Here is a 24569-nt window from a genome sequence, read left to right on the forward strand (position 1 = left end):
ATCATTCGGATCGAATTTCAGTGACTCCCGTTCACGCGACGACACATTAATTTGGTTGAAAAATACCATCGTAGTCTCTCCTCTAACGTTCCAAACATTTTCTATCACAAAACAAATTTTTACAGCGAAAACGATACAAAATCAAGAACGAAATCTTGCGAACATTTACGTGGCTCAACTTAATTTGTTATTAGTAGACTGCGGATGTTTATGCATTTATGGGAAATTTTAATCCTCAGAAAACTACAGAATGCATTTAATATGCAAAAATATAAGAAATACTTAAAGTAAGATACCTAAGATTATTATCTTTATCACGTGCTTTGAATTTTTAATGACATTTATAAGACTGTAAAAATTATTACTATTATAAAGAAAAAGGTGTAACGTTTGAATTACCCTAAAAATTCTTGTTTGAGTAAATTTGATTTGGTCGATCGATTTAAGAATTTAAAATGAAATTTATCGAAATTAAGGAATTTTACCGCCAAAATCGTTGTCGCTGGATTCGACGAAATATTGTTTCTTGGCGACGATTGGTTGCTCGTCGGCGGTTATCTTGGTCATAGTGAATTGCTCCAAAATTTCCAGGTTTATTTTCGAGCTAGCTGGAGCTTCGACGCTCGCCACGGCACGTTGCGCTATTTCCAGTAACGTTTCGGGATCAGTCGTACTTTCGGAGGCAATCACAAGATTCAAAAGAGGATCCTGGAAATCCTCGGCCGTGGTCGAATCTAGGACAAATATGGATATTTGAAAATATTGTTTTTATAAGGTCTGTTTAAACGAGGATTGCATTATGCAATAGTAGAATTAAAAAAGCTCTCTTTGTGAAACTTGTAACGCATTTCACTTTGGTTTGATTCTGAAGCTTGGATAAAGAAATAAAAATATAAAATTATGAAAAATCACGCGATAAGAAATATTTTTTTTTTATCAAATAAAAGCTGAAACATTGAAATGAACGTTTCAATGATTGTTTATATTATATTCGAGTAAACAAATGAAGTTATATTACGCGTGACAATAGATTCGGAGCATTCAGTTGGCCTATTTAATGCATGTTATTTGTACATAATTAAAAGCATGCTCCACGTTAAGTAAAATAATTACAAATGTAGCGTGGTCTGTGGCGCGCGGATTTCGAATTGTTTAGTGGCGGCGGTCGTGTTAATTATTCCTAACTGTACCAATAATTTGTAATTAGCCATGTAAAATTATACGCCAAATAGAAGGTGACTCGCGTTCTCGATTCTCACGATAATAATTGTTTAAAACAATGTTTCTCGACGGTGACACATCGTCTAATACAAGCTGTTTTTTTTTTTTTTTTAATGAATTACAAATAAATGAATTTTTTTAATTACAAATGGACAAAAAGAAAATATGGGTGATTTTAAGACAGAAGTCGAGTTTAAATTATTTTAAATTTATTAATTTATAAGATTCATATAATTTGAAATTCGATAACGATAAGAATCGAAAGGGTGTTGAAATAAATTGTTTATTTTTTCTAAAGTTTAAGCGATTCACCAAATCAAATTAAAAAGTCAGTTAATTATATATTTAGCATTCATACTGTTCGTCGACCATCCTTTATAGTTCTCGTAACTTACGAGTGGTGAGTTTAATTAAACGGGTATTAAACTCGATATAATTGATAGGTATTGATACTGTAGACGTATGTATGTTTGAACATGTTTGAAATCATTTGAGGATCCTAAATACGTCGATGGTATCTCGACACAAGACTCGACTTGAAGCTTAAATATATCGATGCTATAAAAATATGTTTAAATCCCCCATTGTGGTTCTTCTCTGCGTTTCCATTGTTACTTTTTTACTTACGGCTCGCGATTTTCAGGTTTGTTTTCTGTACGCTTGCAGTCTCGTTCGACTTCAGATTCAGATCGGTTCGGTCGTTCTGTAGCTTGTTCGCGATCTCGTTCGATAGTTTCGCCGGTGGTTCGACCGTCGTCGACACTTTCTCTTGATTACTCGGAGTCGGTTTCGTTTGATCGTTATTCGGAGTCTTCGATTTCGATTGTTGTTTCGCATCGATATTGGTCGGAATCCCTTCCGTGGCTGCGGTCAAGTCCAGATCATGGGTAAAAGCCATCATATCCAGAGCTGTAGTCAGTGCATCCCCGAAACCAGCGGTCACCGCTGAAATTTCCGGTTCGTCTACGTTCCTACTATGCAAACAATAACAGTGATCGTTATATCTTCGAAATTTCACTCGATTTCGATTATAGTCGTAATGTTCCATTTAAATACAGTTACGCTATAACGGTGATTCGCTATAAATGAAATGAAATTTGTTTTTTATGAATTTTTATTTTCCCCAAATTTATTTATTACACCGTGTTATTTACTTTATTATTTTCTTCAGTGTTTTTTTTTAAATATTAACTGGCAAGCAATGTTCAATTACAAAACCTTTAAAAACATTGAATTTTCTTGTTAATTTATTTAAACATAAAACTAGTTTCAAAATAATAATACAATTTATAAAAAATAAGTTTTTCTCATTTATTGTGAATCACTTATTGTAGTGGGAGATTCTAGAGGCCAAAATAAGACGAAAATCAAGAATACTACTTTGTTGATGGAGGCTTCGTTCAAAAGTTATTAATGTTTAAAGTTCCGTCCCTATTGAATTTTTTTCTCGAAAATGCGCAGGATTTCAGGGGTATGTCTATTCACCAAAAATGATTGAAATTGACCTCCGCAAACGAAAATAATTTTTCCATTATGATTTCAAACTTTTTAATTTCCCTGAAAAATTTAGGCACCTATCCAACCTATCGATTTTTCCTAGAAAAGAAATTCGTTTTTGATTTTTAATAAATTTGGTTGACACCGTACGGAAAAATTGTTTAGTACTTTTTCGTAGGTATCCATGAGCTCTACTTCCATACTCAATTTCATTGAGATATGTTCACTATTGTAGAAGTTATGGACGTTTGAATATTGGACCATTTTTATGGGGCTTTTCTCATTTTACGGGATTAAGGAACAATTTTTCGAATATTTTTGGAATTTCTACATATTCCCCACTAAAATACGCGTTGTTTGCCGTTTTAAACATTAAAATCGTCCAATCCGTTCAGGAGTTATGACGTTTTAAACATACGCATGAAATTTCAGTGAAACGTGCCAATATATGGTCAGACATTGTATTTTCGGTGAGGAATTTTTTTTCTCGAAACTGGTTAAGATTTCGAGGGTGTGTCTAATCACCAAAAATGATTGTAATTGACCCCCGCAACTAATAATATTTTTTCCAGAATGATTCGAAACTTTTCAATTTCCACGAAAAATTTGTCCACCTTCCTGAATTTTTTTCTCGAAAATGCGCAGGATTTCTGGGGTATGTCTATTCACCAAAAACGATCTTAATAGACCCCTGTAATCGAAAATAATTTTTCCAGAACGCTTTGAAATTTTTCAATTTTATTTTTTAATAACTTGAAATTTCACCCATTCTCGAATTTTTTTCTAGAAAATGGGTAGGATTTCGGGGGTGTGTCTAATCACCAAAAATGATTGTAATTGGCCCCCGCAACAAAAAATATTTTTTCCAGAATGATTCGAAACTTTTCAATTTCCCCGAAAAATGTGTCCACATTCCTGAATTTTTTTCTCGGAAATGCGCAGGATTTCGGTGATATATATATTCACCAAAAATGATCGTTATCGACCCCCGCAATCGAAAATAATTTTTCCAAAACGGTTTGAAATATTTTTTTCGCCGAAAAATTTGTCCACCTTTCTGAATTTTTGTCTCGAAATTACGCAGGATTTCGGGGGTATGTCTATTCACCAAAAATGGTTGCATTTGACTCCAGAACCTAGAAATAATTTTTTTTAGAAGTTAGATACCGTTAAAATAATATCGTGTGAAATTCTGAACGGAATTTTAAAAACGGTAATTTAAAGCAATATTGTGGCCAACACACAAACAGTATTCGTCAATTATTTTCCAATGTCTCAAGCTAGAGTGAATACAGTTTCTTGAAATTTACTTTTCAATTTGTATCGGGCTGACTTAACGAACGCCTCGCGGTTAAATTAAATAAACGATAACCGTGAAGCGTGCAACAATATCTGTTTGAAAGCTTCAAACAGTTTTGAAACGAAGAACACGGATATATTAATATGGATGAGGGTTGCTTTATTTTTGGAAAATTGAAGAATGAATATTCGAACGAGCGTATACTACAAGTGAAAGCAAACATCTGTAGAATATAGTATTTTCGAACAATACGCGATTTATTATGAGGATCGAAATTTAGGTCGCCTCGTATGAATATGAATGATAGACACAAAGGTGAAACGCTGTTTTCATTTTATCTCGTGTCACGGATACAGCGGGGAATAGTTGAATTTAAAATAATTCGAAATAAATGAAATAAAAAATTCCCGCGAAACCATACTTCTCCATATGTCAACAACTATAAACACACATCTGTCGATATCTACTTCCATTCTCACTCTTGTAACTGTGTATATTTTCGCGAAAGATATAATTCTCGATACAAAAATACCATAAAAATGTTGTTTACTTTTGAAAAGATTTTCCAAAGTTTGTCTTTTCGTAGATAATTTGTCCCAAACGCGAGGATAGCAAAATGACGCGATCAAAATTTTGTTCAGGGGTGTGAATAACGTCTATGTTTTTAAACTGGCACCCCTAATCATAATCACGACCCTAACGTGTTCGATATCATGTTACACGACCCCAAACGCCACCGGATTCTGGTTATACGATTCCGGGGTCGACGATATTATGTCTCATGACCCTGTAGATAATATCTAGTTTCATGAGCTCGAGATCGACTATGTAGTAACTTCACAAGCTGGTGTCGTCGGTATTAGACAGTAACCATATTGTCGATACTCCCCGATTAAGCGATGACGACGGAAGTACATGGCGTTTTTCGTAATCACTCTGTTTTACATACAGTGGTGCGTCGATTATCCGAATGTTGGCTATCCAATTAATTATCAATGCTGTTTGCACCTTGAAATTTGTATTTGCCTCCCAAATATTAGATACAAACACATAGTCAAAATTTCTCGTTCCATTTGCACTACGAATAATACGAAAAGAGGAGCGATGTCGGGAAATTGGGAAATAAATTTTGGAGATAATTTCTAGTTTACTCGTGGAATATTTATAATATTGGAAAGTTCACTCTATTGCTAAAATTAGGAAAGGTGATCGAAATTATTAGAATTTAAGAAAAAGAAACTTAATTAAATTCAAGAATTATTAATACATTTTTTACAATAAATTTATGGAATTTAAATCTTTCAAATATTCGTTATAGAAAGAATAAGAAAATTAAATTCAAGAATTATTAATACATTTTCTACAATTCATGCGAATCTTCGAAATGTCATAACTTCTGAACGTATTGAAGGATTTTAATGTTTGAAGCGGCAAATAACGCGTATTTTGGTGAAGAATATGTAGGCATTATAACAATAGTGAAAAAGTTGTTCCTTAATCCCGTAAAGTTAGAAAAACCCCATAAAAATGGTCCAATTTTCAAACGGCCATAACTCCTACAATAGTGAACATATTTCAATGAAAATTTTGTCTAAAGTAGAGCTCATCGGTGCCTATAAAAAAGTATTAGACATTTTTTCTGTAGAGCGTGAAACAAATTTATTAAAAATGAAAAACAATTTTTTAAGAAAAATCAACCAGGTGGTGGTGTCTAAATTTTTCGACGAAAAAAAAATTTCAAATCGTTCTGAAAAAATTATTTCTAGCTAAGGGGGTCAATTACAATTATTTTTGGTGAATAGACATAACCCCGAAATCCTACACAGTTTCGAAAAAAAATTCAAATAAATATATCGCGCATAGCGCTTTTTTTTTCGTGACTTATTTTTGATTTTCTTCTTGTATACACTGTTCTGCTCAACATAGAAATGTTTAAAACCATACAATATAGTTATCTATTAAAGAGAATATAAAAATTCAAAGTATAAGATGCTTTTTCTCGCGAAAAACGTCGAAAAAATCGGTTTTTGATTTTTGCTACTACGGCGCACCCTACCAAAAAATCTGAAAAAATTCAGGGAGATAACCAATGACAATACGCATTTACAGTAATTATAGAAATCTAGTGTCTCGAAATCTTCAATACGCAATCCGTATTTTTCTGTGTTTTTTTGCGTTTTCAATTTTTCACACCTAGGATTTGGAATCGAAAAATCGGACAAAATTCTCAAACACGTATCTCAATAACCACAATGCTCCAGATTTTTTTCATAATTTTTGTACTCGATTAAATAGGGAAAATAGGTTGAAATTCGTTGATCCGAATTTTCTCAATAACTACCCTTCCAAACAAGATAGCGGGTTAAGATTTGGCACAGAACGTTTTTTCTTGATGCTCTATCGATGGATTCATCTTATGTCACATTTGGTTCAAGGGCACATTTGACCCCCTTATTCGGCTATACCCTTTACCATTTATTCTTTTATATTTTTCAGAGTTATTTTGTTTGCTGTTATTCCGTTGCATAGTTGCAATTTCGGTTCTCCAAGTCCGATTAATCGAGGGATCGATTATCGGGGCTTGTCTTCCTATTAATTCGCATAATCGACGTTTTATCATAACGTGGACGATATTACCTTACTCTAACCGGTGTGGAGAAAGACGCTCGTCCCCACATTATTCGGCGCAGCTCCTCGCCGGTCATGCCACGTTTCCTCAATTCATTTATTGTGACCTTCCCGACGCGCTGTAAGTATAAATCACATGGTCCAGAAAAGTAGATCACTCCCACGTAATCGAAAATTCAAACGAAGCTACTGCCACTACTACTCCAACGAAATTAAAACAAATTAAATTCGTAGCCCTGGAAACAACATTCTAAGTGTTTTTACTATTGGCAAAAAAAAAGAGAGGAGGTGATTCTACGTGAAAAAACAAATTGAAAATGAAGAATAAAATTATTTCATTTGGGGTTTCGTTGTCCAGAAAATCCACTGCGAATATTCACGGAGCGCGTGAGCATTTAACTAGTGGCTTAGATACAGGCTTTTATTGTTTTTTGTACTTCCGTTCATGTTGACATGATTTCCTGAACACTTATAATAATTTTATTTGGTGTCTTAGTATGTTAGTATCTTCAATTTTGACTAATCATGGCCCCCAACATTTAACACTCCTTGATTTGTACCTATGGAGTCATGTTAGAACAAACGAGTGTAAGAATTCCTCAATTAAAAGTGAGAATTATTTGGCATTTGAACAATTACAGATACAGAATACATTGGAATCGATTAGTTCATATAAATATCTAAATTAGAGAGTTATATATGTAGCACAATGGGCAATTTTTAACAATTTTATGTATGTGTGGCGCTGCATTCGGTCGAGCGCTTGTGAGAGCGCGACCCCTCTGGTGGCGAGCATGGAAAGCGTCGCCACATATGACTTAAGTTAGTTTAACCCCTTACCTTACGATTTAGTATCCAACTGAGACGTCATTGTAAGCTAAGGGGTTAATAAATAAATTACATGCCTTATTTTCAATTAAATCTACTTTAAATCCATAAACAAAGGTAACACAGTATATCATGTTGACACTAACGCCATTGGTGCTATTTCTATCGAGATCAATTCACAATTGATTTTTTCGACAACGAAACCCAAAATGAAAAACCTTTAACTTTCATTTTCGATTTGTTTTGTCATCTAGAATCATCTGATGATGATCTAGAATGATCTAGATGGCAATCATCAGCTTGTACCACCGATGTCACATCCTGTATAACGATCGTAACGCTACCAGTTTTATCGAGACATTTTGGAAAGGATTTTTGCAATGCTTCGGTGACAAAATTTTGTTTGTGTTTCTTCTATAAAAGTGCATTTATCAATGACGCGTGCTTTTAAATAATAATGAACGAATCGTAGGAACGAGTGCGTCACCTTCCAATTCGCCATGGCGCCCTTGCGTTGCTTCGCCTTGGTTTTCGATTTACTTTTAATAACCAGAACCCCGCGTTGTTCGGACGCTGGGTTGTTCGGGTCGTCTCCTGGACCCAATTTAATACTGTATTCTTGCAAATAGTTCTGGGCGTCTTTTTGCGATACCGCGCGCTCCAAGGAGACCACGATTTTCGCCCACTGAAAGTCATCAAACCCTTTAACTCTGAACATACAGTCTGCAATAATATTTTTTCATTATTCTGAACCCAAACTCAGATTAAGCAGTTACTCCCACGAGGGACACTATTATAGTGATACCCTTTAAGTGAAAAGAAACTTGTATACAAATTTAAATTCATTTTCTATTAAACATACAATTTGTAATCCAGTTTTATCATATCCAGTTTTACCAGTCGTGTAATCAATGGAAATTGCTGAAACTTGGGTCGCATAGAGTCAAAGCAGACTTCAAAATAAACATAGAAGACAGCATAAATAATAAGAGTTGATATTGTCATCGGATAGAGGATGAAAACTCCTTTAAAATGAGACTTGTTTCGAGTCGATCGCGTGGTTAGATCCGGAGATATGAGGGTTCAAAACGTTTGTTTACTTTCCATTGTTGACATCGACGCGAGGTCAATGACCGCGCGCGTGAGTAGTAAACAGTAGAGTTCATGTAAATTACGATATCTCCAAAACGGAACATCAGATCGACAAAAACCAAAAAGCATTGCAAAGAGGAAGCTTTGCCGCTTCTAACGGGTGGTTAAATAATGGACAAAACACTAGTAGTTTCGGAACTGCACGCGTCTAAACTTTACTCCTTTCATCTTTGCTATTTATTTTCTATTTACATCGGAAGCTAACCAGAATTTGATACCAAATTTCGCCAGGTATTCTGCAAACAAACATAAATCATTCAACCGGTCATTTGACAAGATTTTTTGGACAAGATTGGACAAGAAGCTGTGTTTCCAACAAATCATAACTATTGTCAAATTTTGTTTGTAATTTATTGAAATACAAAACTTTAAATATCTCAATTTATGAAAAAATGAATTTATACCAGTTCCAAAAACGAAGACTCAATTCATAAGAAACAACTTTCTTGCATCTATAGTGAATCACCATTATAGTGTACGAATACGAGTGGAAGTAACTGTATTCTATTTTCATTTTCTTTGCTTTGGACAATTATTCATTTACTATAGACATATTCATGTTTTATAAAAGATATGAATGTGCTTATGACACTCGAATAATTATGTAGCATAAAACCCATCTTGAAAAACAACCTGATAAATAACAACACAACCAAAAGAACCTCCTACAATATCTCAAACTGACAAGACTATACAACAGACTATGGTCTACCTGAGACGCTAATAATCCACAAAGTGGTTGATGCGACGTTAAATAACAAAATTTAAAAAAAAACATTTTCATTTTACCACCAATTCTGTCCTATTACACTTGTGCTATTCTTTCGTTAATCGATTGCTAATTAACAGCTATTATAAGATGAAAAATTTCTTAAAGTGATTGTAATTATCTTATCAATCATAAAAGGGGTAATGAAATTCAAAAACCATTCATCATCTTCCATAATTATTACTAAAAATAGAAGAAAAGTTTCGCTCACAAACATAATAATCAGCCAAAGACCATGCAGTCGGTGCTGTTACAAAATTACAAAAAAAAAAACAATAATTTATCATATAATTTGATTCAGATTTCACGATTATTATTCTCGAGTCAAGTAACAATTTTCCATGGGATTTTTTTTTTATATGAAATTTGTAGGATAACAATTAATATTGTATTTACTTGCTTGACCCATTCCTTTTCGCTCTGCTCGATGACGTGAGCATAAGTGTTGCCCATCATAGCGATCAGCATGTTCAGCAACAGTATGGGGACCAGCACCATGAAAATGGCGAACACCGTCTTGGCCAGGTTTGGGTAGGTCGTGTAGCTGAGGTCCGTGTACTGGAACAAAACGAGAGAAAAGAAGCAGTCGGGAAAAAAATAAACTGCACACGGTGCAACAGATCGGTAAAAATAATCATGTCACGAGCAAGTGCGCGAAACGCTGGAACCAACGGGCGGATTTTCGACCCGGGATCCGTATTCCTCCCGATGCGTTCCACTTTTTAATTCGACGCATCGGAGCGAATTGCGATACAAACTGTAAAAACCGAGCACAATGATTTCTACCGAACGTCGAGTGTTTTATGAAACTGATATCGGTGTAGGTGCAAGCCGTGTCTCTAATTTCGACGCTGGGGAAATAAATCGCCGGTAAACGGGAAGGAAAAATAGGGAACGTAATGCAGTTGGCGCGAAACGGGATAGATTATCCGTGATTGAAATTCAAGACTCCATGCGTGGACGTCCAGTTCGATCGACGCTGGGCTGGAGAAAAATAGGCGGTTTTCGCTGGGGAAAATTTACACTTGCCGTTGCGAGAATTTAACAATTATAACGCGGCTGGAAGTTTACCGTGCTGATGATATTTACGCGCGGCGCGATGGAAACGTTGATCGTCGCGTTCCCCGGCGCTATTTTTAATCGAATAAACTTTTGCGCGACCGTAATCGATTTGATAATTACGTGGAAGATACACGGCTGTACGCCGGAACGCGGATCACGGGAGCGTGTACAGAACGAGCCACGTTATTCGATTACTTTAATTATTTATGACGGTCACTCGATCCGGGTTGCTTTTATTTTTGATCGGTTTTACCAAGCTTTGCCAAGAGGATTTTTTAATACGTCTTCTATTAGAAGAAGAGCTTATATCCTAGCACAAATATTTTTAGGTAACTTCAAATAGTGTGTTGAAAAATATTTTCAACAAATGAAATACTTCATTTTGTTGAAGAATTTTTTATTGGGTTGAAGACACTTTTTAGGAAGCTTTGTCTCGAGGATTTTTTAATACGTTATCTATCAGAAGAAGAGCTTATATTCTAGCACAAATATTTTCAGGTAACTTCAAATAGTGTGTTGAAAAATCTTTTCAACTTTATTTTGTTGAAGAATTTTTTACTGTGTTGAAGACACTGTTTATGAAGTTTTGTCTCAAGGATTCTTTAATACGTTATCTATTAGAAGAAGATCTTATATTCTAGCACAAATATTTTCAGGTAATATCAAATAGTGTGTTGAAAAATCTTTTCAACTTTATTTCGTTGAAGAATTTTTTACTGCGCTGAAAAATTTTGTCAAATAGGATGATAAGATTTTCAACAAATATAATACTTTATTTGTTTGAAGAATTTTTTACTATGTTGATGACACTTTTTATGAAGCTTTGTCTAGAGGATTTTTTAATACGTCTTATATCAGAAGAAGATCTTAGATTATCTTATATTCTACCACAAATATTTTTAGGTGACTTCAAATAGTGTGTTGAAAAGTTTTTTCAACAAATAGAATACTTTATTTTGTTGAAGAATTTTTTACTGTGTTCAAGACATTTTTTATGAAGCTTTGTTTCGAGAATTTTTTAATACGTCATCTATTAGAAGAAGAGCATATATTCTAGCACAAATATTTTCAGGTAATATCAAATAGTGTGTTGAAAAGTCTTTTCAACAAATGAAATACTTTATTTTGTTGTAGAATTATTTTTTTTTGCTGAAAAATTTTGACAAAAGGCATGATAAGATTTTCAATAAATATAAGACTTTATTTTGTTGAAGAATTTTTTACTGTGTTGAAAAATTTTGTCAAAAAGTATGATAAGATTCTAAGACACTTTTTATGAATCATTGTCTCGAGGATTTTTTAATACGTCATCTATCAGAAGAAGAACTTATATCCTAGCACAAATATTTTCAGATAGCTTCAAATACTGTGTTGAAAAGTCGTTTCAACAAATAATATACTTTATTTTGTCGAAGAAATATTTACTGTGCTGAAAAATTTTGTCAAGAAGGATGATACGATTTTCAACAAATATAATACTTTATTTGGTTGAAGAATTTTTTACTATGTTGATGACACTTTTTATGAAGCTTTGTCTGGAGGATTTTTTAATACGTCTTATATCAGAAGAAGATCTTAGATTATCTTATATTCTACCACAAAAATTTTCAGGTGACTTCAAATAGTGTGTTGAAAAGTTTTTTCAACAAATATGATACTTTATTTTGTTGAATAAGTTTTTACTGTGTTGAAAAATTTTGTCAAAAGATATGATAAGATTTTCAAACAATATAATACTTTATTTTGTTGAAGAATTTTTTACTGTATTCAAAAATTTTGCCAATAACTATAATACCTTATTTTAAAAAGTACACTTTCTAAGATAAAATATTTGTTTACTATTTATGAATGTCAGAATTTTTCCTGTTTCTTTTATGAGATTAATACATTTTATAGTGTGGCACAAATATTTTCAATTACCTTCAAATACTGTGTTGAAGTATCTTTTCAACAAATAGAATACTTTATCTTGTTGAAGAATTATTTACTGTGCTGAAAAATTTGGTCAAAAGGCATAATAAGATTTTCAAGAAATATAATACTTTATTTTGATAAGAAGAATTTTTTAGTGTTGAAAAATTTTGTCAATAACTATAATACCTTATTTTAAAAAGTACACTTTCTAAGATAAAATATTTGTTTACTATTTATGAATATCAGAATTTTTCCTTTTTCTTTTATGAGATTAATACAATTTATAGTGTGGCACAAATATTTTCAATTACCTTCAAATACTGTGTTGAAGAATCTTTTTAACAAATATAATACTTCATTTTCAAAAGTACAGAATCTGAGATAAAATATTTATTTACTGTTTTTTCTAATTAAAATGGTATATTATTCAGTTATTTAGTCTTAGAATATATCATTCCATTTTGAGAAAAGTTGTTGAGCTCTCGACTCCTCCACTTAAAAATAGAAAATGGCGTCATACTGTCTCACCATAATGTAAAATGATTTCTGTCTGGTAGTTTTCTGATTTTAAATAGTATCTTGTGGAATTTAATTGTTGGAAATGTCAAATAAACTCATTTCTAAGTCAGTATCTATTAACAAATTTATAATACCAACATTCAGATAAGCAGACCCACAGAATAACATTTTCTTAAACACAACAAATTTGAAGAAACCGTATATTTTTAAGATCGAGCTCTCTTTTCAGGTTAAGATAAATAACAAACTGATTTCTCGTTTTCAACAACGTCCCGGCAGGTTTCCGCGAATCGCAAGAAACCGCGTTCAGCTAGAAAACGGAAACAAAAAGAAGGGAATGGGCAAGTATTCTGATTTCCCATTGATTTACGAGCGGCGTTTCACATCTTTCGTTATTCCACTGTTACTCGGAGGCAAGAACCGCGCTGGGAACGCCCGTTGGGCGAGTTCAAGTTCTATTTACGTGCTGCACAATTTATAAAATTGACCGAACTTCTCGTCATTCAACTTCTTTCGCCGGGCGCAGCCAGTGTCTTTGCTCGTTTTATCCGTGGCACGTTTTCCAGAAACGTGATTCTCCGTGTGCCTCGAGCGACCAAAACAACCCGTCCGCGACGACGAATTCGCCGGTTGATGCAATCGGGTTGATGCACTCCTTCGATGGCCACCGATAAATCTGTTGCGGTGCACAGCCAAAGTGAATAAATAAAGCAAAATTGAAAAAACCGTGCGTTGTACGTGTCGGGGTGAACCTTATTTTTCGACAAACAAATTCAACCGCGCCACCCCCTATATTTGATGAGAAAATAATTCGAAAGGCGAAATCAATCGGTTGACAAGAAAATCTGAAATTTTAATAAACTCACTTTCACTTGAAAGGGTATCATTTACGACTATTCGAATAAAATATAAAATTAGTTAAATAAAATTTCTATATTAGTTATTTATAGAATAAAAAATACTTTTGGAGAGGTACTTTTCGTGAAAATTAGTGGAAAGTGTCAACTTTGAGGGGTTTATATTTTGTTAATATTTTTGAGAACAGCAAAATGATAACTTGTGCTGTTTTGCTTCGTATAGAATGAGACATACTTCACTTTGAATAAGATCCCTGATATTGTGGACAACAGTGATCGATTCGATATTGCCAGTGAGTGGTCTTGAACAGAATCAGTCCCTCCTTGGAAAACATACTATGCTACCTAATGGCTACATGATGGAAGAGTAAAACTATACTATATATACATATGTATACTTGAAACTGCTATCGATTCAAGTAGCCTTTAGGTATTTCCTAATTAGGTTCACCACCGATACGACTCTGCTCCCAGTTCTTCGAAAAATTATAAATATTAAAGTTTCCTCTATCCTTTAATAATAAGAAAACTTGAACTGTAGTGTATGACTAGCGTAGTAGCGGAAGCGTAAGTTCGGTAGATCGAGGTGAGGGCGCTGCGAGCGGACGCCAGGCGACACGCAGTTAGGTCGTCTCCCGTGTCGCAGCTCGAAACAAAGCAGTTTTAAGGTTAGCAACGTGATACTTAATATTTCACCGATCTCCTTACTCTCGAATATATAATATTTTTACTACGAATAAAACTTACTTGTTAACTACCCATTCTATGAAACATTTTTCTCGACAGTGATTGAAATGGTCTAGTTTTCCTGTTAAAACTAAAGAATTTTTCTCCATCTGACGGTTTGTTTGTTTGTTCCAGGTTAGAGTCTACGGAATTTCGTTCGAATCGACACCACTTTCTTCCGTTTGCATCAGGATTGACCGGATTGACTCACAGTGGGTAAAGTATTAAACAGGTTTAGATAAAACTCAGTTGTATTTGTTTGTTTACTACTGTATGCGGGGGGAAACGAGTGAAGGGATCGCGATGAAATTTAAAAGGTATCGCTAAAGTAGACCAATTTAAAATATCAGCTGTACAACATCGTAAAATTTATGCCAGGAGGCAGGCTCGTCGAGGGAGTCAACTATAAAATGTATGATATCACGCTCATACAGTCCGCGACAAAAATATAGTATTATATTCTCAAAATTAATTTTGATTTTCGAGTTAAATTAACGACTTATATTAATTTTGTTAACGTAACGTGAAATCTATAGCTGGTTCTACTATGAGCTAAAAGTTTTATTAATAATAACGTTGGAAGCCTCAAAATTTATTGACAATTTCTCTTCATTCAATTTAATATTTCCTGAACCACCATTATTAAATATTTTAACAAGGATTTATATATAGCACAAATATTTCATATCTTCTATGGTTTTAAATTGTTATCGATCATTTTATATAACTTTGGTAAATTCTGCTTGTTAGTTATCAATTATATTTAAATCACAAAACAGTTATTATTTTATTAAAAAAGACCACCACTTGGCACCTAATATCAAGAAGATAATTTAATGTTTCTAATTTTATTTTTAAATTTTGCAATCATTTTGCATTTGCAACGATTTGTAAATAAAATATGTATAATCAAAATTAATGAAATAATCGTTAGATATACAAATTAAATAAGGTAATCGAAAATTCAATGCTTTAAAAGATAGTCAATTTTCTTTTACAATTTCAGAAATTCTTCAAATTTTAAAATTTGCCTATAATTGCATATCCTTGCTATGTTAAAGTACCGGGACATAAAATCAAAAATTAAATTAAAATTAAAGGTCCTTTTTGTATTTGTTGATAGTTTAATGTTGTGGGAGAGTGTAGTTTGAAAAATTTCTGAAGAGCGAAGTAATATTAAAAATAAAATATTTCCCAGGGTATAAACGTACAAAAGCATTTGACTTGACAGATTGAAACGAACATCAGCTTTTATATTTCTCTTAACAATCTTTTCTTTTCATCTTCCATGAGGGAAAAATTATAGATCTATAATTTAATGTAATATAGATATAATATATAATATTATATTTATAATATCTAGAAGTTCAATATAAATATTAAACTCACCCTGTATTTTCATTTTCGAATCTTATTTACGTATTTTTTTTACAAACCACTAATTTCATTAGCCCTTTTGCAGTAATTATATTCTCGTCAAATAGTGTAAATTGATACGAACGAAATTAAAAAAAAAAAATTAAGCCAAGACCTAACACAGACCCAACCCCCCAGACTTAAATACCAAACTCACCCTGTGTTTTCATTTTCGAATCTTATTTACGTATTTTTTTTGTAAACCAATCGTTTTAGTAACCCTTTTACAGGAATTATATTCCCGCCAAATAGTGTAAGTGCGAACGATATTAAAAAAAAAAAAAATTAAACCGAGGTAAGGTTTACCCCCGCGTAGAGGGGAAGCGTGTATAAGCGTGGGTGATAGAAATGGGCTGCGTTGCGACAATAAAACGGTGATTTACGACGTAGCTTACGTTATAATCGCCGAGGGTTATCTGAAACAGTGCCATCCAGGTCGAGTGATAGGAATTATAGAGGGATGATTTCACTCCCGGGAAGCCTTTGTACAAAAAGTAGAACGACTGGCAAAAACCGAACAGCACCACCATGTAGATTATCCCGAAAGTCAACATGTCCCCGGTTATCATGCTGTAGACCATGGTTACGAATGGACCGGTCAGCCGGATAGCGCTGTTAAAACAATTAAACGATACAATGGTCGCGCGATAATGATGCATTAAAACGCGTCAACGATCGGATACCGCAGCGTCGTTCGTGTGCACCGTTTGCATCGCGTCTATATACAACGCGTGCAGTACGAGGGTTGGTGGAGGATGAAGAGGAGAGGGAGGGGGGCTTGAGTTGCTCGCAGCGTTTTGAAATAATGCCACGATCGATTCACTGCGGTATCGTCGCGGAAAGCGGGCAGATATTAAAATAATACCGAGTCTGGTGTTCGCCAGACTGAAAGACGTTAATTTTCGCTTTTAATCGCTGGAATACATCTTCGAACCACTCTTACTCCATGCATGTCATCGACCTTACTTCCTCCGTGTCTTCTTCCATCCTCGGTGACTATCTTCTCTCTTGAAGTTTGTTGATCCGTCGAGATACCGTTTAAAAATTCACTAAATTCAGTTTTAAATTGCTTTTATTTTTTCCAACCGACGTTTCCGACTAGTCGACGCCATCTTGGATATCTGTTTCTCGAAGGTTTCAGAAGTAACTGTTTACTTCCTCCGTCTCTTCTTTCATCGTCAGTGACTATCTTCTCTCTTGAAGTTTGTTGATCCGTCGAGATACCGTTTAAAAATTCACTAAATTCAGTTTTAAATTGCTTTTATTTTTTCCAACCGACGTTTCCGACTAGTCGACGCCATCTTGGATATCTGTTTCTCGAAGGTTTCAGAAGTAACTGTATACTTCCTCCGTGTCTTCTTCCATCCTCGGTGACTATCTTCTCTCTTGAAGTTTGTTGATCCGTCGAGATACCGTTTAAAAATTCACTAAATTCAGTTTTAAATTGCTTTTATTTTTTCCAACCGACGTTCCGACTAGTCGACGCCATCTTGGATATCTGTTTCTCGAAGGTTTCAGGAGTAACTGATTACTTCCTCCGTGTCTTCTTCCATCCTCAGTGACTGTCTTCTCTCTTGAAAATTGTTGATCCGTCGAGATACCGTTTAAAAATTCACTAAATTCAGTTTTAAATTGCTTTTATTTTTCCAACCGACGTTTCCGACTAGTCGACGCCATCTTGGATATCTGTTTCTCGAAGGTTTCAGGAGTAACTGATTACTTCCTCCGTGTCTTCTTCCATCCTCAGTGACTGTCTTCTCTCTTGAAAATTGTTGATCCGTCGAGATACCGTTTAAAAATTCACTAAATTCAGTTTTAAATTGCTTTTATTTTTTCCAACCGACGTTTCCGACTAGTCGACGCCATCTTGGATATCTGTTTCTCGAAGGTTTCAGGAGTAACTGATTACTTCCTCCGTGTCTTCTTCCATCCTCAGTGACTGTCTTCTCTCTTGAAAATTGTTGATCCGTCGAGATACCGTTTAAAAATTCACTAAATTCAGTTTTAAATTGCTTTTATTTTTTCCAACCGACGTCCCGACTAGTCGACGCCATCTTGGATATCTGTTTCTCGAAGGTCTCGAACGTAACCGTTCACTGTTTTTATTAGTTCAATTTTATGATAAATCCATTCTTTATAGAAATTTTTCGAAATTAAGCGAACGAAATTTTAACAATGAATAATTTTAAGTTTATATTTCGAATTAAAATTTGTCATTATAATAAAATACGAGAGCGGAGTACATACTTGCAGTAGAATAATTAAAATAGAAAATAATAATTGTCAACGTTTTAATTAATTTACCATGGCGCGAACAGTAACGTGTATTAAGACTTCACTTGTTTAATGACAGGACTGGCGCGTGTAATTAAAAATCATAATTATACCTTTTACAAGAGAAATTTTATTAATCTATCTCTGGTTTAAGGTAGTTTTGGGACTTCACTGTGAGAGTTTTCGTTTTAATATTTTATTAGAAAAACAGTACTTGGGTGTCACGAACTAAATAATTGTAAGAAACACGGAAAAAAATGTTTTGTTAAATGTATGTAGAAATAATTAAATAGAGTTTATTTATGGATACAGCAAATATTAAATGAAATAATCAATATTATCCAAGTTTTTCGGTACTCAACCATTTAAAAAATGCTATAATTAAAAGTGGATAACCTTATTATTAATGACTTTATTTGAACGAAACAAAAATTTAAAAATGTTATTCAGTTTTTTCACTACATAAAACAAATTTCAATTTTGCAGAGGAACTAGAATAATTTTATTCCATCACATTGGAAAGGAAAAATGGAAGTAAAACTGACAATATAGCTATTTACACATCCAAACATTGTTATTGTCGAACAGCTCCCATAATAGAATTTTTGTATCAAACAACGACCGAACAAAACGAGCTCAGAATTCAGGATTTGAAGGATTAGATTTAGATTTTCAAGAACCTGTACGAATTCAAGTTTTATGTTTAAATATTCGAATTGTTAATGAATTATTGCAATGAATTGTTGCAAATAAGTGTTGTTTCTTTTTCTATTTGCTAAATTTGAAAGTTGGACTTAAAAAGTGTCTAAAAATGATGCATTTTCACCTAATTTTTGTACTTATTAATTCAACCTTTGAGGTTCTGTATCTCCAAGCTCGTTTATCGTGGTATATTCTCGCAGGATTTAATATTTCTCGTTAAAAAATAATTAAATGAAATTGTTTGGTTTCTGGGAAATCGTAAAAAAAGAGTTTTCTTCGGTTGTTTTCGTATGCTCGGTTTGAATTGATTTCTGCAAGTACACTCGTTAATGTAACAAAATGTTTGCTTCTAATTGTTGCAACTTCGTGTCAATTGGTTGCCATTTGGAATCGACCTATTATTCGAGATAAAAGTGTGCATCTCATCAATCAAAGTTAAAATCCATTTCATTCGTAACTCCTCGTCGGCGGTTCGCCCCATTTACTTGATAAACAGTTCTCCATTTCAATGTCTATTGACTCTGCTACCATCCGTCTAGAATCTCCTAAAAATCCGTGCCTTCTTCCCGATTCAATCTCTAATTTTCGAAATTCACGCTGGAGATCACTCTGACAATGTGCCAAGTCTTGAAAGGGTTTTTGAAGAACTTAAAAGTTAAGCTGTATCTACGACTGTTATTTTTTAGATTCTAAATAGATCCTAAATCTGTCCCAAGTGTAAATATCTCGAGAAGACAACCAATATCTGATTTGGTCGTTGAAAACATATTTATATTATACATGTAGCTTCAAAATTGTTTCAAAAGCTCTATGAGAGCTGGTGGAGGAACTTTAACTTAAATACAGTATGGAATTTAGGTTCTTCACAGTTGTTTCAAAGACCCAAACCTATATTATAACAATTTTCAAGCCCTGCCAACCCCTCGAACGAAATGTTTTCACTGCAAATTAACCCATCTCCGGGTCGTGAAATCCTGTCATCTGAATTCTGCGTGTCATCCTAACCCGTGCATCACCGAATTCTAATTTATGCGACGAAACACTATGTCCTAAACCTCCATACTATACTCTGTTACGGTTTATAGAACAAATAGGGCCGCAGTAATTATTCGGCAAATATCAATTTGGCTTGTAAAATATACTACGTAACTTGGAGCTCATTATACAGGGTGTTCGACCGTTTCTGAGAAAAAATTTTAATGGGAGAGACTCTGGAGGCCAAAATAAGATGAAAATTAAGGATACTAATTTGTTAATTGGGGCTTCGTTAAAAAGTTAAACAAACATTTCTGGCAACACAGTATATTTTCAGTAAGGAATTTTTTTTCTCGAAAATGGTTAGGATTTGGAGGGTATGTCTATTCACCTAAATTGATTGTAATTGACCCCTGAAACTAAAAATATTTTTTTTAAACGATTTGAATAATTTTTTTTCGCCGAAAAATTTCAGCACATACTCGAATTTTTTTCTCGAAAATGGTCAGGATTTTGGGGGTATGTGTATTCATCAATAATGATTGAAATCGACCCCTGAAACTAAATATAATTTTTTCAGAACGACTTGAAATTTTTTAATTTCGCCGAAAAATGTCAACACCTCGAATTTTTTACTCGAAAGTGAGTACGATTTCGGGGGTATGTTTATTCACCAAAAATGATTGTAATTGACCCCTGAAACTAAAAATAATTTTTCCACAAAGATTTGAAATTTTTTTTCCCGTCGAAGAATATCACACCTTCTCGAATTTTTTTCTCGAAAGTGAGTAGAATTTCGGAGGTATATCTATTGACCAAAAATGATTATAATTGACCCCTGAAACTAAGAATAATTTTTCCAGAACGATTTGAAATTTTCGAATTTAATTGTTAATAACTTTTTAACGAAGCCTCAATCAACAAATTGATATTCTTGATTTTCGTCTTATTTTGACCTCCAGAATCTCCCATTCAAATTTCTCCCAGGGGTGGCCAAACACCCTGTATAATGAGCTAATGAGATAAATGAAATATTAATGAACAGCAGATAATATTTCCTTGCAAAATATGAAGGAAGCTTAAAATTATGTATGTAGATATTTTGTTGCGACATAACTGGAAAATTAATTGATTCGAAGGAAATAGTCTTCTTTTTAATTCACTTGTATCGAAACTAAGAAATTTGCGTTTATCATAGAATTTTTCTTTCTTGAATCTAAATACAAATATTGTCAATTTAATATTTTAGTAATTTGGGCTCAGTCGACACTATATACGCTAATTTATTAATAAAGATAATGCCAAATGGAGCAGTACATCATGGCCATCATTTGGAAGGGGCAGCCATATTGTTTTAGAGACACGTGACTATATTTCATCCATATCTCAGAGTTGGTTATGTTTCGCGTCGAATATCTTTTTCTAACTAATAAATATTTGTGAATTTATTTTTGAATTCATGGAAATCGACCAAAAATCGAATTAATTATATGAAAAAAGGAAACAAAAATTTAGAACAAATATTGAAAAGCAAAAATGAACCAAGTATAATAAGCAATAGTAAAACCATCTCTATCAGTGTTATCTATTAAAATCTCTAATAAAATTTCTAATACGATATGTAAATTCATGAAATACAATAATAAAAAAAATAGACCATCTAAAAAAGGGCCCCTTTTTCGAACAATTACTAAATCGTCGTTAGATCTAGTATTAAAGGGAGAATGATACACGATATAAGTGCATGTTCTTTCTTTCTGCATATCGTATGTCACGAAGACGTCCGCTCTTTGGTGGGTAGTGTAAATAATAGGGAACCGTCACTGTCAGTGTGATGTCGATGAAGTATCATGTTCCTTTCAGTGGTATCTGCTCATCGAGCAACAGATATCGACCCCGTCGTGTTTACTGTCAGTGGATGCAGGCATATTATGGACACGATTAGCTACAGTTTGCAGACAGCGAGCTAATGACTTAGCGTCAGGCCTCTGAATTTTCGGGACGATTACGAAGACATTGATCGAATTTTAGAGAGACGTCTGTTGATTTCGAACAAGGTGTCGAATTTGACACAAATGGAGACAGTTGCGTCACAACTGTGCTCAAACTGTTGTCCAATAAATCCGTTTACTTTTAACATCAACTTCGACTATGTTACCATGTTTTTTGTTCGATACAAATGTAGTTTGTCTTCCACGAAATGGTAAATTAATTCAAACACAAGAATATATTTTATCATTCGACCAAATAAAATATATACAATTGTAAACCATTGGAAGTAATATAATTCTCAATACTTGCACCGAATGTTTACGACTCAAAGAGAATTCTATTAAATGGAAAAAACCTTCCAAGCAGGTTTCGCGAACATGTAAACACTGTTTGTATCGAATGTAAAAATTACATTTCTGCTAGATATACACGTGAAATGCAATCTATTCCCAGAAATGTGTTTGCTATAATTTTATATTAAAAATAAAAATAAAAATAAAACGTATTAAAAATTGTTTAAATTGAAGAATATTTTTGTCAACCGATTATTATAGACGACTTTCGTTCGACAACGAAAGTAGTCCTTTTCGTCGAGAATTACGTTGTTGGCAATTAGCTCGTAAAAATATTATCCGTGATTAAATTTCTTCCGCGGGTGGTAAATAATTTAATGTGTTCGAAAACAACAAGTCGACTAAGTGATATTGACGGCTGTCGCGTCACATCTTTCCCCGACCGTAGCTATCCATTTATAATGAATTTACCTTCAACGCCTTGTATTGGATAGATCTATATCCAGCTAAATTTGAAAATAGCTGTTCACGAATAGTTACGTTGTTACCTCGTAACAATTTTAGTAATTTTCAATAAATGCGTTCCACTCTTCCAATATCGAGGCAAATTTATCCGAATAAAATGGTCAATTCTTACGAGAAAGTGTTAAAAAGTTTACGGTATCAAGAAAATGGAATTAGAAATCAAATAAATGAGGGCGCCACCGTAAGGAAAGCAGATGCGCCTGATGCGCCACCTTGATTGGTTAGTACGTCTCGTGACACGCGAGAGAGAGGGTATATCGAAATACAGTTTCCTTACAAAAAGGTTATCTAGAGCAAACTATTTCTTTTTACACTGTTCAATGACGAATTATTTCTATTAACACTAAATTTAAATGTTTAATCCAACAGGTTAAAGTCGATTAAATGCATTCGTTGCAAAAATACAGCTTTCCTTGTACGATATAACCATACAGACGACGCAAAGGAAAATTCAATGACTTTGAAACGACTTACACCTAAATATTCCCTTTTTAAAATGTACATACATACTTTTAAATCCGCGATTCCACCACGACTCGGGAAATTCACTTTGAAATCGAATGATAATAGTATGCCGTGCGAATATAGAGGTTATGTTTGCTAGAGTCCCTTCGCGATGGAATCAGGACATTCATAAATTTACGTACATTTACCGTGTGAAAATTTTAAGGCAGTGTCTCGTCGTTAGAACGCAGGTTAGGTTAATAATAATCCTAAACGTATATTTATTTCTAAACACGGTGTTACTGTTACTGTTAGACTCTTTCGTTGAATTTTTTTGTTCCGAAATTATGTTAGAAGAAAAATAACTGTGTGTTACGAGACACGAGATTCAAAAAAATAAGTAACTTTTAAAAACGAGAACGTTATTTAGTGGCTAACCGCGCAAAGTGATTAAAAAAGTTTGTGATCAATTCCGGAAAATATACTACGCAACAGGGACGAAATATCTGTTGGAGAGAATAACATTTTTGTATCTAGTCTATACGTATCTAGTTTATATGCATAGCGTGTCAGGCTTTTCAAATATTGGCCAACTTACTAAACGATAAACTCATTCGAACGGATGATCCTCTGATTACTTTTAACAGTTGTTTGTCCCGCAGCGACATTCTGATGTCCTTTTCCAGTGCTTCTCAAACCATAACCACAAACTTTCAAAATAGACAAAGTAGCACGTTATAAAGTGTCAAGTTTTTAGCGAGGAACGAGGTTAGATCGAGTTAATTATTGATGCACAATTGTAAAGTGAAGTCTATCAAACGTTACATATTAAACAGGTAATAAAGCACAACACGGATAAAAACGCAACCGCACGCAACGCGGCCATATTCAACTGAGCAAGAACACGCGCATGCGCACACCGATAATGTTGTACTCAGGACTAGTAGGACCCGACGATATCTTTCAAAATAGACAACGTAGCACGTTATAAAGTGTCAAGTTTTTAGCGAGGAACGAGGTTAGATCGAGTTAATTATTGATACACAATTGTAAAGTGAAGTCTATCAAACGATACATATTAAACATGTAACGAAGCACAACACGGATAAAAACACATCCGCACGCAATGCGGCCATATTCAACTGAGCAAGAACACGCGCATGCGCACACCGTCAGTGTTGTTCTCAGGACTAGTAGGACCCGACGATATCTTTCAAAATAGACAACGTAGCACGTTATAAAGTGTCAAGTTTTTAGCGAGGAACGAGGTTAGATCGAGTTAATTATTGATACACAATTGTAAAGTGAAGTCTATCAAACGATACATATTAAACATGTAACAAAGCACAACACGGATAAAAACACATCCGCACGCAATGCGGCCATATTCAACTGAGCAAGAACACGCGCATGCGCACACCGACAGTGTTGTACTCAGGACTAGTAGGACCCGACGATATCGATCGACTATCGAT

The 24569-nt window shown here is 34.0% G+C and overlaps 1 protein-coding gene across 1 annotated transcript in view; it reads right to left on the minus strand.

Moving 5' to 3' along the window:
* LOC122399562 overlaps nucleotides 1-24569 on the minus strand; it is a 91243-nt gene that overhangs the window by 7563 nt on the left and 59111 nt on the right. The window contains exons 6-11 of the mRNA XM_043400327.1: nucleotides 16285-16501; nucleotides 9792-9953; nucleotides 7962-8159; nucleotides 6656-6765; nucleotides 1849-2195; nucleotides 486-734 (exon numbers count right to left, since the gene is read on the minus strand). Of these exons, the coding sequence (XP_043256262.1) occupies nucleotides 486-734; nucleotides 1849-2195; nucleotides 6656-6765; nucleotides 7962-8159; nucleotides 9792-9953; nucleotides 16285-16501 (1283 nt within the window). The remainder of the gene's footprint in view (nucleotides 1-485; nucleotides 735-1848; nucleotides 2196-6655; nucleotides 6766-7961; nucleotides 8160-9791; nucleotides 9954-16284; nucleotides 16502-24569) is intronic.

This window comes from Colletes gigas, unplaced genomic scaffold (genome assembly GCF_013123115.1).
Source record: "Colletes gigas isolate AHSC1104 unplaced genomic scaffold, ASM1312311v1 Colletes_gigas_Sc00014, whole genome shotgun sequence".
In the NCBI taxonomy this organism is placed as follows: domain Eukaryota; kingdom Metazoa; phylum Arthropoda; class Insecta; order Hymenoptera; family Colletidae; genus Colletes; species Colletes gigas.